This window comes from Artemia franciscana, chromosome 13 (assembly GCF_032884065.1).
Source record: "Artemia franciscana chromosome 13, ASM3288406v1, whole genome shotgun sequence".
NCBI classification, from domain to species: Eukaryota; Metazoa; Arthropoda; class Branchiopoda; order Anostraca; family Artemiidae; genus Artemia; species Artemia franciscana.
Genome location: NC_088875.1, coordinates 14056660 through 14071099, shown reverse-complemented (window position 1 = coordinate 14071099; position 14440 = coordinate 14056660). Strand labels below are relative to the sequence as shown.

The 14440-nt window shown below is 33.1% G+C and overlaps 1 protein-coding gene across 1 annotated transcript in view; it reads left to right on the top strand.

The window, feature by feature from the left end:
- The first annotated feature begins 1508 nt into the window (after positions 1 to 1508).
- Positions 1509 to 14440, top strand: part of LOC136034558 (cyclic nucleotide-gated channel beta-1-like) — a 74758-nt gene continuing 61826 nt past the window's right edge. Inside the window, exons 1-2 of the mRNA XM_065715798.1 lie at positions 1509 to 1769; positions 10120 to 10396. Coding sequence (XP_065571870.1) covers positions 10269 to 10396 — 128 coding nt within the window. The 5' untranslated portion in view covers positions 1509 to 1769; positions 10120 to 10268. The remainder of the gene's footprint in view (positions 1770 to 10119; positions 10397 to 14440) is intronic.

The following is a 14440-nucleotide window of genomic DNA, read 5'->3' as shown; positions in this document are numbered from 1 at the left end:
GAAAACGCCACATTTGAAATATCGCAGAAACTGCTAAGGATATAAAATGGGAACTTTCAGAACATGTTGAATTAAATCAAAGGAGACTGTGTGCGTCCAGGTTGTCGAAAGGACATATATGCAATATTTTACGAAAATTTAAAGGTATTAATTTGAAATTTAGGGAATATTGAGGAAGATATAAAACTAAACCAAAAGAAACTGCGTATCCAAGCTGCCAAAACGACATTTGTGCAATGCCTTTGGAATAGCTAATGATTCCAATGTGAAACTTTTAACGGAATGCTTAGGAAATGATGGATTTAAAAGACAGTATGTGCATTCAGGTTGTCGAAACGGCGTATCTGTGACCACGAACGGGACAGGGTATTATGTTGAAACTTCCAGGGAATTTTGAGGGAGATGCTCATCTAAATCAGATGACACTCCATCCATGTTGTAAAATACGGGTATATGCAGTATAACTGGAACGACTAAGGGTAATAAGTTGATATTTTCAGAGAGTATAGAGTTGGATATTTAACTAAATCACAAAACACTAGCTGTATCCAGGTTGTCAGTAAGGGACTTTTGTATTTAAACGAACAAGCAGTTAAACCAAAATATAACACAATAACATTACAAAATTGTCTATCAATATTCGTCTTTACTCAAGATTTTAACAGTGGGGGGGAATTACTTCAGCGCTATAGAGGTCCAACGATTATGCTGATTTTTCATTTTTTGTTTTGTTTAAATAATATTCTCCATACCCACTCATCCAAAGTTCTATGGTAACGGCTATTAAAATTCGGTGCAATATTTTGTCCAAAATATAAATAGCAAGCCAAAATCCAGATTTTTAAGGAGATCAACCGAAAAAAACACCTTTAAAAATATATCTTTTATTAAACAATCGAAAAACCATGTCTATTAAAAACTAACGAAAATTAATTTTAAAAAAACTTTTTCCACAAAAGAAGTTTTAAAAAAAAGTAAAGAGCTACTTTAAATCAAAGGCGAGCATAATTCAATTAATAATTCAAACTTAAAACAAACATAAATCAGTGTCAATAAATAAATGAAACCCGAAACGAACAGAAATTACAATAAATAACCAAGTGTAACTTAAAATGAACAGAAACTAGCACAAAGAGGAGTAGGCGGAATGCCCGTAAACCTTGTAATAGCTACTTTTTTTTTAACGTTAATAAATCCCAAATTTATGAGACTTTCAGGATTGAATATCAATATATATTAACTAATTCTGCATTCGTTTTCAGTAATCCTGGTTAATATGGGGATTTCCATTTTTTGTCTGTGTATGTTACGTCAGATAAAAACATACGGGTCTAAATAAAACTATTTTCAATTAAGCACAAATGACCTAGTCTTTAGAAGTCTTAGAAGATATTAGTTCTGTTCCTGTTTGGGGTAATTTTCGTTCGATTTAAGTTATGATTGATTATTTAGTGTAAAATTGTTTGCTAGATGTTTTATTGTATTTATATTGTAGATTGCTTGCTAGATGTTTTCCAGAGAAATTGCCTACGGATTGGTCTAGGTACCCGGCTGACTGGCCATACTTCAAACAATAGGCTGTACGAAGTGCGGTTCATTCCCGCTTTCTAAGGTTATAATGGAAAAAATGTTGAGATGGCTAGGGTAGCTTCTGCGGATGAAGGATGACAGATTGCCGAAGATTGTCCTTTTCGGCCAACCTCTAGGGCTAAACGGAAAGCAGGTCGTCCGTGGTTGGGGAGGAAGGATGTTGTAAAGAAAGATCTAAGGTAAATGAGAACTTCCTTGGGAAGGTGTAAAGAGGGAGCCTTTGAGTAGACTAGGATGGAAGATGAGCGTGCATATCTATGTTTACCTCAGGCGGCTTTGTAGTGCGGTGAGTGGTTAGTAGCAGTAGTAGTAGTAGTATTTATTGTAATTTCTTTTCGTTTCAGGCCTAATTTATTTATTAATACCGATATGTGTCCGCGTTAAGCTAGAATTATTATTTGACTTTATTTATGATTGTCTTTGGTTTAATGTAGCTGTTTACTTTTCTTTAAGAAACTTCTTTTGCAGAAAAGACCTTTTTAAATTAATGCCTCTAGCGTCCACAATGTTGGAAACATACTTTCAACACTAAGAGTAAAATTCCAGTGCGTAGTCTCATTTGACTGATAACTGACTCGAAAACCGAAAATCGAATCATATTACATCTTAGGGACCTTAAATATTATACGCTTTATACCAAATAATTTATATTATATACCAAATAATATATTTAATAATAATATAATAAAATTAATAATACTAATATAATATTATTAATATTATTATAATAATATAATGTTATAATATAATGATATAATATAATAATAATAATAATATAATAATATTTATACCAAATATTTTTTTTTGGATAAACAAGATTAGTTCACAACTCAGAATAAGAAGCGACTTTAAGCCAAATTGAATTGCCGGGCAAGGTATTGATACAAACAGATTCCATATTTAGCGCTGATTGCAAATATGTAACGTCTGTCAGGATATGAAAAACACACACAAAAATAATTTACTAGACGGTATGTTTGATTTAGCAGAATAGGGGAGGGAAAGGAAGATCCTGAGGAAGTAACTGGACTTCTGTAAGAATAATACAACTGATTTGTCTGTTCTTGATAATTCTACGTTTAACATTTCAACTCTTAAATAACAATAAATTTTGAGCTTTTCTTTTAAGTACAGAAAAGGGCGACTTGTGGGAAGTAAAATGAAGTGGAAATCGTATTTATCAGTAAAAAACTAAAGATGTTGAAAAATCGATGATTACCAAGATTAGTGAGATTTATTTGGCTTTTTCAAGCAAAATTAGAGTTAGTATTGATCCGGTCGTAAGGAAAGATTAAAGGAAAAGGTGAAAAAAAAAACAACAAAAAACTCGAGGGTGATTTATCTTACCATATGTTTTATCCCATATTATATTTATTATGAACAACTTGGCTGGTTCAGTACTTCTATGAATCAAATACAGAAACAGGCAAGTGAGTAGACACCATACTTATTATTTTAAAAAATGTTCAGATAAATTGATGATTGCGGAGATTGGTGAGATTTATTTGGGTTTTTCAAACAAAATTGGAATCCAGATCAAATCCAGAAAGAAAAATTTGATAGAGGCTACGAAATCTTGGAAACAAAAAAATATAACCAGCCAAGAGGAACTGTGAGTTGTAGGGTTTTCCTCCAAGGCAGTTTCAATGGTGTGCTTTTGTTTCGATCCGACGCCATTTCTTAGGGGGTTCCAGGCTTTTTTTCAAAAATCCCATAAATTTGTGTGTGAAATATCATGTTGCTAATTTGTGTGTGAAATATCATTTTACCTTTCCTGAATCTTCAACAAATTTCAGTTTTTTCAAACTAGCCAGTTCTTTTTATTAAACGTATTTTAATTTTTGGCTACTTATTAATTTTTGGCGTGGTTCGTTCTTCACTAGGTTGTAGCTGCCGCTTAAACCATGATAACTAGGAAGCCTGATCTTGCTTCTTAACCAGTTTACTTGGAATTACACAACTTAATCTGGAGGGTGTTGTGGTGGGTGGCTGGTGAATATGGACAAGGATTTAGAGGCCCCTCCCCTTAGATAGTTAAATCGGGCACGAATAAAATTGTACCTTTACTTTTAGTAAAGGTTCACCACGACACCATTTACTTTTAGTTCCAATATAATTTGATGAAGTCTGATGACCTTCAGGTTGATTTCTTAATGACGCGAATCTAGAAGTTCCCATCCCTGACAGAGGTCAGAATGGGCTAAGAAAGGGTTAAATGAACGCCTTATTTTATTTTCCACTGAATTCGGCTGCGATCTCATTGTCACTTTTACTAGGTATTCTTATGACACGAGCCTAGGAAACCCTGTTCTGTCCCTCTATATATAGGATTGGGTCTGGACACCCAAACGGCATAACGAAGACATTAGATTTTGTTTCTCACCAAGTTTAGTTGATATCGAAGAACCTTTTTTTGGTTGATGTTCTGATGACACAAAGAGACACCTCTTTCGTTTTGCAGTGATCGCATTTTGCAAAGACACCATTAAATACAACTAAGATGCTTATTCTTGTACCCCACCAAGTTTAGTTGGGGTCCAATAACCCGTTACGGTAGCTCGCCTTAGTTCACAGACTGACTCTCTCCCTAAAGAGGTTTGATTGTTTATTGACATTCGAAAGGCACAGGTAAAAACTAGTATTTACTTCCTACCAATTTTGGTTTAAATCTGAAAGCGACTTGTGGTACATGTACTGATGGTAAAATTCTAGACCCCCACTCCTATCCTAACTGTGGTTCGAGCTGCTGTTGATCTTGTTTCAGTCTATTTTTTTATCCAAGATTTGCATGTATACACTATCCCAAGAAACTTTAAAAATCAAAGATTCCACAGAAAGCCATAAGATTGTAATTTTAGAATTTAAGATTTCCTTTTTTTATAGAGTTATGTCCAGGAAATCTAGAAAGAGTTTGGAATTTAGTTTTCATGATTTCAAAGGAAAAATTCCAAGTTTCAACGTCTGAACTTACATGATCTCTATGTAGCTTATTTTGGAGTGGACAATTTGGTTTAGTATCTTCGTCATACTATTTTGCTGGCTAGAAAAAAGTAGTTTTCCGAAAATTGGTTTGAAAATTAGCAAATTTTTGAGGAACACTTCTTATCCGTTTTTAGATCCTAAAAATCATTGTAACCGTAGTCCATACTACTGATTACAATAAAAACTATGAAAGCAGTATTTTTGCTTCGCTGCACAACGAGATTGAAAAAAAAAAGTTCCTGGAGACATTCTTTGAAGATTCTTTGAATATAGCGTGTATCTGTCCGTTTCCATTGACTACAGTTTTAATCTCGGCGGCAAATTACGACAGATCTTCAGTATAGATTAGATCTTCATCTGTGATTTTAAATTGCCCTATAATGTCTGATATGAGACCTCATAGTACTGGTAATAAACGTATGCTATATATATATATATATATAATAAAAATAAAATTTACATTTGAAGCAACTCTTAATGCCTTCTTTTCCCTACGTGGATCAGTTGCGTTGTTTTAGTCTTTCATCTTTTCTCTCTACTGGCTGCAGTCTTGTTTTTTGTCTTTTCATTGAGTTTTATCTCTCTTTGTTGTTATATATATATATATATATATATATATATATATATATATATATATATATATATATATATATATATATATATATATATATATATATATATGAAGCCACAGAAGTTCTAAAATCCTGATGCTTCGTCAATTAAAAATCACTTGACGTTGAGAAATATTTTAATTTACAAATTTATGGCTATATCAGCGGTTATGTTGCCTTTTTTTTTTCGTTGATTCCATCAGAAACAAGGTTGATTCACAATCGTGACTATAGTTTAGCTTGTACATAAAACAGATGATCTTTTTAGAATGTTCTTGAAAGCAGAAAAAAAATGCTTTTATTTTTTTTTTGCTACCAAACTCAAAAATAATTTATGTTGTTTGTTTTTCTAATTTCAGCAATCAAGTGTTTGAATTTAAGAATAATTAACGTATTATAACGCACTGAATCAGTGGCGTCAATTTAAAAAATGTGTGTGTGGGGGGGCACGTTTTTCAAAATGCATGAGGGAATTTGTTGTTTAAAATTTTTGAATGAGAATACCAAAAAAAGGTCAATAAAAACACACAAAAAAGAATATTTTCGAAATCTGAGGGTAACTGCCACCCCCCCCCTAATTGAAGCTTCCGTTCTAAATTAAACTTGTGGTTCTGTTGAAAGTTAAATATTTGCTATTAAAGATTGAAGGTTAAGTGGGTAAAAGTATATTCGGACAGGGAAGTGTAACATGGGCTGGATATGGATAACGAATCCTAAATGAGCCACTTTGAATCATTAAAAAGGCGCTTTAGCAAGAAATTTCCTGTTTCAGGCTTCAAGATACGTCCCTCCCTGTTTTATCTAATACTCTGAATAAAAATAAGGAGTGCAGTAAATTTGTATTATTAGAGCAGAAAAAATCACACAATTTCTGTCAATAAAAAAGCGTGAGTAAATTTCCCAACGTACAGGAAGTATAAAATAACCAGATAACGACTTATGAACGACGACTTAACGAAAATGCCACCTATTTGAAGCAAAGTATTACTTACTCACGAAGTCACTTTGATTTTTATAGTCACTTTGATTTTTATAGTACTAGTAGGTGGGGCAATGGTTTCAACAGAAGTTTTTTCTATTTGTAGCAGGACCCTGACAAAAGATTAAAGACCTAGTATTTATACCATGTTTGCCACATATACTGGATTTACTATTATTGTTGACATTTATTGAAAACAAATTAGTCTTGGTATAAGCTCTTCCAACTAATTTCTTCCTATTTTAATTTTTCGTTTCTAAAATACAAGTTTGAAGTTAAGAGAAACATTATGTCATTCATAAAAATTTGACTAAGGGCTGTCTCGGGCATGAACTTATCTGACTTATGTAGATATCTCGTTTTCAAAACATGTATGTTGATGTGACAAGTAAGGTCGTATCCAGAAGAAAGGTTAGGGGGTTTGAACTTTTCCTTCCGAAATGGTTTTCCTACTTGTAAAAACCTAATAAAATACATAAAACGCATTTTTATGTGTTTTTTGAATTGTTTTTGGCAACCCCCCCTAAACAAAAATCCTTGATACGGCCTTAATAAAAAGTCAAGATCTTGTGGAATACTTCCATTTTTGCAAGTTATGAAAGGAGATCAAATGCTGGCTTCTGACAAATAAAAAAGACATGTTAAGGCTGCAAGAAAGCAAAGATGAGCAAGGTTTGACCGAAGGCAGTCACCAGCATATGCAGTGCTGCTAACTTCACAAACATTTTATCTATCATTCACTTAACGTTTTGTGCCCAACAGTTTACTAGTTTATCGTTTTATATCTGCTTTTAAAAATGTATTCGATTAATTAGAACTAAAGAAGTAACTTAGTCTTTTCTTGTAAAATATGCAAAATATAAAATATTTATTAACATGAATAAATCTCTCTTTTTGACTGTATTGAGTCACATTTATGTTCTTTCGTAAATAAATTTATTGCTGTTTTAAAACCGATTTCATAAAAATAAAAAAAGCTAAACTTTGAGAGATCTTCAAGAAAATTAAAGGATGTCAATTTACAGATGATTGCATTAAAGTGGGAAAGTTTTGCATAAATATGCCACAATCTGCAAAATCGATAGCTGTATTTGAGTTGAGGTATTACCCTCATTTTAGCTATTGTTTTATTGAAATATGCATCAAATCTTGTTTATAATCAAATGACGAAAATACTTCAACTTATCATGAAAATGGTTTGACGAAGGGTATATAAAAAATAATTCGTGTGGCAAAAAATTGGCTAGAACTAAAAATTTGCATGAAATTATCTGATTGGCATCAGAAATTTTACGAAAAATCCGATTTAGTCAAATTGCTACTAGTCAAGTCCGGGTGTTGATAAAATCTTATTGTGAATTGACCTTAATGGATATGAACAAGGTTGTGACGTCCTGCACTTAGATTTCCGCAGATGTCTCATAGCCGAGTTACATTGTTGATAAAATGAAAATTACACAGGATTGCAACGGTGATCATATATGCCGTTTATGATTTCTCGAATTGGGCCTTGTGAGCATAAAATTTGGGATTGACGAGTTAAAATTAAGAATTAAGGCATAATTCGTTGAAACTAGAAAAGACAGAACGTTGTAACAGTGGCTTTTCTATCCGTAATAGGAGTCTGACAAAAAGTACGAAGACATAGTATTAGTATGGAATAACTAGGAACAATATGCCGTTGACACAAGCTTTTCAAAACAATATCTTATCATTAGTGATCACGTCTCTGAAATACGAGTGTAATGTTAAAATAAATGTCATTCATAAAACTTGGCTTTTTAGCAGAAGGATGTGATAGGAAATAAAATCTATGGCAAATATATATAATAGAATATATGGTTTTTGATATGATATATCAAAATATGTCCCTCATTGACCCTTATTGGTCAATCTTAAAGGTTACCCTTGGAGGTTTTAAATTACTCAAATTGATCAATTGTCAACGGGGTATATCATTTGCGCTGTAGCCGTACGTAATTTTGATCTTGTCCATAAATGTGAATGTAATGTAGCTAGGGTAATGGTAATGTAATGGTATGATGGTGTAATGGTATGAGCTAGGGTATTTCCCAGGAAAATGTATGGTAATGTGTTTTCTCTGTTGTGTCATTTGTGTTGATTTGTCTACATGGAGTCTTGTGTTTGTGTGTATGTATGCTTGTTGCTTGTGAGGTGGTGAGAACGTAATTTTGATATTGCCCATTAATGTGACTGTAAAGTGACAAGGGTATAAGATATTCCCGTAAAAATATATGGTGGTATGTTTTCTCTGTCATATCATTCGTGCTGATTTGCCTACATGGAGTCTTACGTAGAGAGTCGTGTGTGCGTGCTGGTGAATCGCTGATAAGTGTCATGTTCTAAGTTAACTAGATTAAATTTCTTTCACTTAGTTGTCTGTGCTGAGTCTCGTGCTTTTGATATGTTTAGTTTCGTATCTTGATTTGAGTTTTGGCCTATCTGAGTATTATATTATGGTGTTGAAAGTAGCTTATGTTACTTTTATTATTTCTTGTGATATCTGTGAACTAGTATGACGAATACTTGAGTAAAACAGACCCTCACTAAAGAATAAGTTTATTTTTAATATGAATATGTAAATGCAATAAGTTTTGCGCATAACTGAAAAACTGTGCTGGAAATTGCTCCCTTTTAAATACGGCTCCCTTTTTAATTGCTCCCTTTTTTTCCCTTTTTTAAATACGGCAGTTCTGCCTTGTAGGCAGAACAATGAATCAAAAAGCTCTGATCTGTGTTTCTAAGAGGATCGCCCGCTCAGCAAAAATAAACATAAGAAGTTCTTTATGTATGTTTATATTTTTAAAAGAGTTGCAGCTGTCCAGAGAAATGAAGCACATACACAACAAATAATTTTAATTATTTTAAAAGCCAATAAAAAAACAGCAAAAATATTTTTCGTTACGGTGCTACAAACCTTGCAAAAAAGATTTAAAGTCTGCCTTGTTGGTTTTTGGAACGATTTTCCGTTCCATATTTTAGTATATCCAATTAAGTTTTAATGTATTCATCTATCCCATCTGCTTTTCTCCCCCTCCCACGTCTAATAAAAATTAATTAAGATACAAAAAACATAAGTGACAAAAGAGAAAAAAAGTAGAAGAAAAGAAGAAAGCTAGGACAGAATAATATTCAGACAAGTAGGGGTTGAAGAAAAAGAGAGGCCCAGGGAAAGAAAGAATTAACGAAGAAAAGGTTTAACATTGACGCAACTAAGAAGCGAAATTGCGACAAATCAAGCAAGTGCAATCAAAAACTAAAACGCAGCTTTATATATAAAATTGACAAAATTAAAAGAAAAGAGACAAAAGGAAAAAACCCTGAAAAGCAGGATGAAGATGAAAATTAAAAATTCAAAAAAGAGATAAAATAAAAGCGTGCGTTAAAAAAAAGTTGCTGAAACAAGCAAAATAAGAAGCAAGAACGTATGATTTCGGAAAGCTAAACAGTAAACGAAAAATTTAAATGTAAACAGAAACAGAGTAAAATTAAAATGAATGTAAAGGAAGCGAGAAAATAGATACGAGAAAATACGATAAAGTAATACGATAAAAAAGGAAAAAACTGAAAATTGTTTTCTAAAAAAATAAGAATATTAAATACTTGATATTTACATAGAAATGAAATATGGTTAAACGCAGACAACAAAACTAAAAAAAAGGAGGACAAAATATGAGAAAATCAGGCACTAATAAGCTGAAAAATTGCTTAAACAAGTTACTCGTATTTAAGAACCAGGACCCATATTTGGGATAAATTAAAATACGATGAATAAAAACGGAAACTGAAATATTACAGAATTAAATGCATATAAAGGAAACATGAAATTTGAAAAAATATGAGAAAAGTAGGAAGAAATGAGAACGCAAAATCTGACAAAAGAGCAAGAAAGATAAAAAGTAATAAAACTATCTCACGGCGTCGACTGTATTTTAGGTTTGAAAACCAACCTGGCAAAAGAAATTCGACCAGTTAAGTCTGATTATGGACTCAGGAAAAGGAAAGATCAGTGTGCTGCTCTGACAATACCTGATGCTGATGCTAATTTAAAGGATGACACTTCAAGAGGTTCTACACCTTCAAAAATGAAAATCCCAGCGATTTCTCTCGATTCTTCAGACTCGCCCTATCAAACACAAATGAAAAAGAAAAGGTACCAGCGTTACAACTCCGTACCCCCTGAATCCAATTGTGGCGAGGCCCCAGAACTAAGGTAATGGCATAATAAAATATGTTTTATATTAATGTATTTCATATTAATTAGTTTACATTAAATTATATTTTACATTATTTTGAATAATATTAATATTAATGTATGATGTCTCCATCCTTTCTAGCATTTTATTTTGGAAAAGCTAACACAAGCTTCAGTTCTTAGAAGAATGAAACACCTATTTACAACAATTATACTACAGCTCACCGTAGCAGCAAGCTGCCTGAGGCTAACACCGCTACGCACCCTCCTCCGCCATCCCAATCCATTCAAAGCCTCCATCTTTATAGCCTCCCAGGAAGCTCCTATTTCCTTTAAATATTTCTTTATGACATCCTCCCATCCCAGACGAGGACGACCTGCCTTCCGTTTAGTCCTTGACGGTTGGCCGAAAAGGACAATCTTCGGCAATCTGTCATCCTTCATCCGCAGAACGTACCCTAGCCAACTCGACCCTTCTTTTTTTTTATAGCTCTAGAGAGCGAGATTGAACCACAATTTTTGTGCAGTCTTCTGTTTGAAATACGGTCAGTCATCTGGGTATCAGAACAATCCGTAAGCAATTTCTCTGGAAAACATCTAGTAAATTTTCATCCACTTTTGGGAGCGCCCATGCTTCAGAGCCACATTTGACCACTGATATCACTGTACCATACAATATTCTAATCTTGGTTTGCAGAATTATCTTCCTATTCTTCCAAACTTTTTTTAACTGTGAAAAAATACCCTGAGCCTTGGCCATTCTACTTTTAACATCTTCACTGCTCTCACCGTCTTTACTAATAATACTACCAAGGTAAGCAAAGCTGCCCACCTGATCAATCTTTTCGTTACCCAACTTCTCCTTTTCATCCTCACTTATTCCTAGCCTTAGTGACTTAGTCTTTTTAACATTAATTTTCAAACCTCTCTAGCATCTTGAACTCGCAAAACCTCTAAAATTTCATTCATTTTGCTCACACTTTCATCTAGGATGCTTAAATCATTAGAATAATCTAAGTCCTGGAGAGTTTTTCCTCAACATTTCATTCTGTGGTCTCCCATTGCCTAAGATAAAATATCACCACTCAACACAGTATAAATACTATAAGAAAAATTATTTTATATTATATTATAATATTTATATTGTACATCTCAAGCACTGAGGAAATGCCACGTGTGGTTTCCTTCTCGCTTCCTTTAAAATATTTTGTAGAGATTATATAAAATTCGATATTTTTTTTTTATTTGATGCTAAAATTTTACCTTTAAAGCTAGGGCAATTTAAATCCATAAAGTCGGATTTATTCTCAAATGTTAATTTCAAAATCAAATGCACTGAAGGAACTTCATATTTTTACAACCAGCAAAGGTTTCATTTTTTTTTTAATATTAATATCTGTTTGCTGAGAAAGTGTTTGTTTCATATTTGAATACGGGAGATTTTGTATTTTCTTGCTTGCTAATCATAGTGTTACTCAATTATAATATAATAGGAGCCAAAACTCAAAAAAGTTGAATTTTTTATTCCGAAATCGATATTCCCTGTATTAATTCCCAAAAATCTGTCAAGAATGTATTATTTTTTTTTATCAGAATGTCGAAGATGTAATTTCAATTGACATAGCTGTCTAACATGACCTGCTTTCTAAAATGTTTATCCCTTATAGATATTAATTAATTGATTTTATTTTTCACCCACACGATACATAAAGTAAATATGGTGGAGTAAGAATAAATATAAAAAAAAACACAAAGAGAAAAACAAATACACACACATAGTCAACGAAAAAAACGAATAAGACGGTGATGAGGGGATAGGCGCGCAGAAGCTGTACTAGAGAATTTTCTGTGAAGAATCTCCAACTTTAAAGCTATATCAGGAACTGAAAATTTTCTAACAAGAGTCTAGTTTCTTTTCCAAGGTGGAAGATACAGAAAAAATTTGCAAAATTTGAAATAATTTATCCGAATTCTTTTTAAATTACCATTATTAAGAAGTGGGAAAAGACCTGAAGCATAAAGGACAGAATGATCACAAAAAGTAGAATAAAGTTTGGCCAGCGCACGTCTATTATACTTCCCTCTGTTTGCAACAATTTTTGCATAACCAATCTGAATCTTTTTGCTTATATCACAAACAGTACGCTGACGTAAGCTCGAAAGATTGTTAGTAATAGAGATACCAAGCCAACAAATACAATCAACAAGAGGGATAGTGAAGTTATTACAGTGAAGGGGAGTTGCAGTAGTATAGTTGTAGGGAAGAAACTCACATTTATCTATATTAAGTGAAAGGCCAATATCAGAGAAAGCATCAGAAACTATAGAGACCATTTGGGAAAGACCCTTTTTGAAACGGCTAATCAGAAGCAAGTCGTCAGCATAGGCAAGATAAGAAACATCCGCAAGACCAGAAAGGTATGTACCTGAAATCTTAGCCAGCATAATAGAAATACAAATCTTAAAAAGCGTAGGGGACAGAACACCACCCTGCCTAACTCCTCTTCGTATTCTTATAATAGTGTCTGGTGCAGATCTTAATTGAAGAAAAGAGTTTGAATACCAAAACCTAAGAAGCATTATAACAGAGAGATTGACCCCAGAATTATACAAGGAAAAAGGAGCTGACTATGGACCACACTATCAAACGCTTTCGAAAGATCCAAAGCACAAATATAAAGACCATTTCCCTTGGAAGAATTATCTGCCAGTAGAGAAGACAGAATCTTATGCACATGCTGACAACCCACCCCATATCGAAAACCAAATTGGTTCTCACCCTCAATAATATTTTTAGTCAAAAAAGGTAGAAGGATATACTCAAAAACCTTACTAATATTACAAGATACAGTAATAGGTCGATAGCTGGAACAATCAGTTGATGACTTTCCCCTTTTTAAAATTGACGAAACAGTGCCACACAGAAAACTCTCAGGTACGTATGAAGTACATAGACACATTTGAAAAAGAAGCTGGAAGTGAGATATAAGGGGGATGCATTCAATCGGCATATGCATCTTAGAAATACCACCCTTATCTATTGAATCAGATTTTAAACTTTTCACAGCATCAATTACGGAAAAAAAAGATATGGGCACTATATGGCGTTGCGAAAGCGTACTAAAGAGGGGGGGGGTAAGAAGGCGAATATATACAGAATGCACTGAATAGTTAATCACTGAAAAAATCGAAGAATAATGTTTATACAAATCTGAAGGTGGAAGGCAATTACCTGTCATAGTTTCATCATTTAACTTGTCAGAATTGATCACTTTTCGCCAATCCTTCCTACTCACAGGGAAGTCCATACCGCGGTAACGTACCGACCTCAGATAACGTTTATATTTGGTTTTAGTTTTACGTTTGAGATCAGCGACACACCCAGAACTTGGCCGACCACATTCATTCCATATCTGGAGCCATAGTTTTGCTTTATTTTTTATCGACTTTAAACAAGGGTCCGTTGACCAGATAGGTTTTTGTGTTCTTTTACGAATAAGTTGCCGAGGTACGGCGGCTTATTCTGCCCTTTTCATACACATCACAAGTTGGTTATAATAACAGTCAATATAGGCTTTACCATAATGTAATTTACCATAAGTCATATATGACTTTTTACTTAGTTTGGTTGGTACTGTTGCAATAAATTTAATTGGTTACTATTAATTGCAATAAATTAATGAATAAGTCTAATTATTGTGCTCCATTGAATGTAGTTTGAAGATCAAAGAACCTTTGAAACCAACCAAGTGTAGACTATTGTTAGCTTATGCTAACGGATAAATATTCCAAGAAATTTCTGTCTATAAAAGAACAAATTGAGCTCTCAGGCTTAAAAAGTCATAATTATTGAATTAGGTCTCAATAAGGGCCTTTGAAAGCAATTCTATAATTCTAATTGGCTATTGCAAATATTGCGAAAAAATTACAAAATCAGTTACAATAAGCATATTGAACGCTGTTAATTTATAGACATACATTAACTGGAATAATTTTCATTTTTTACTATAAATTTCACTGCAAATGTGTTTACAAGTCTTATTCTAAAAAAAAAAATCTTTT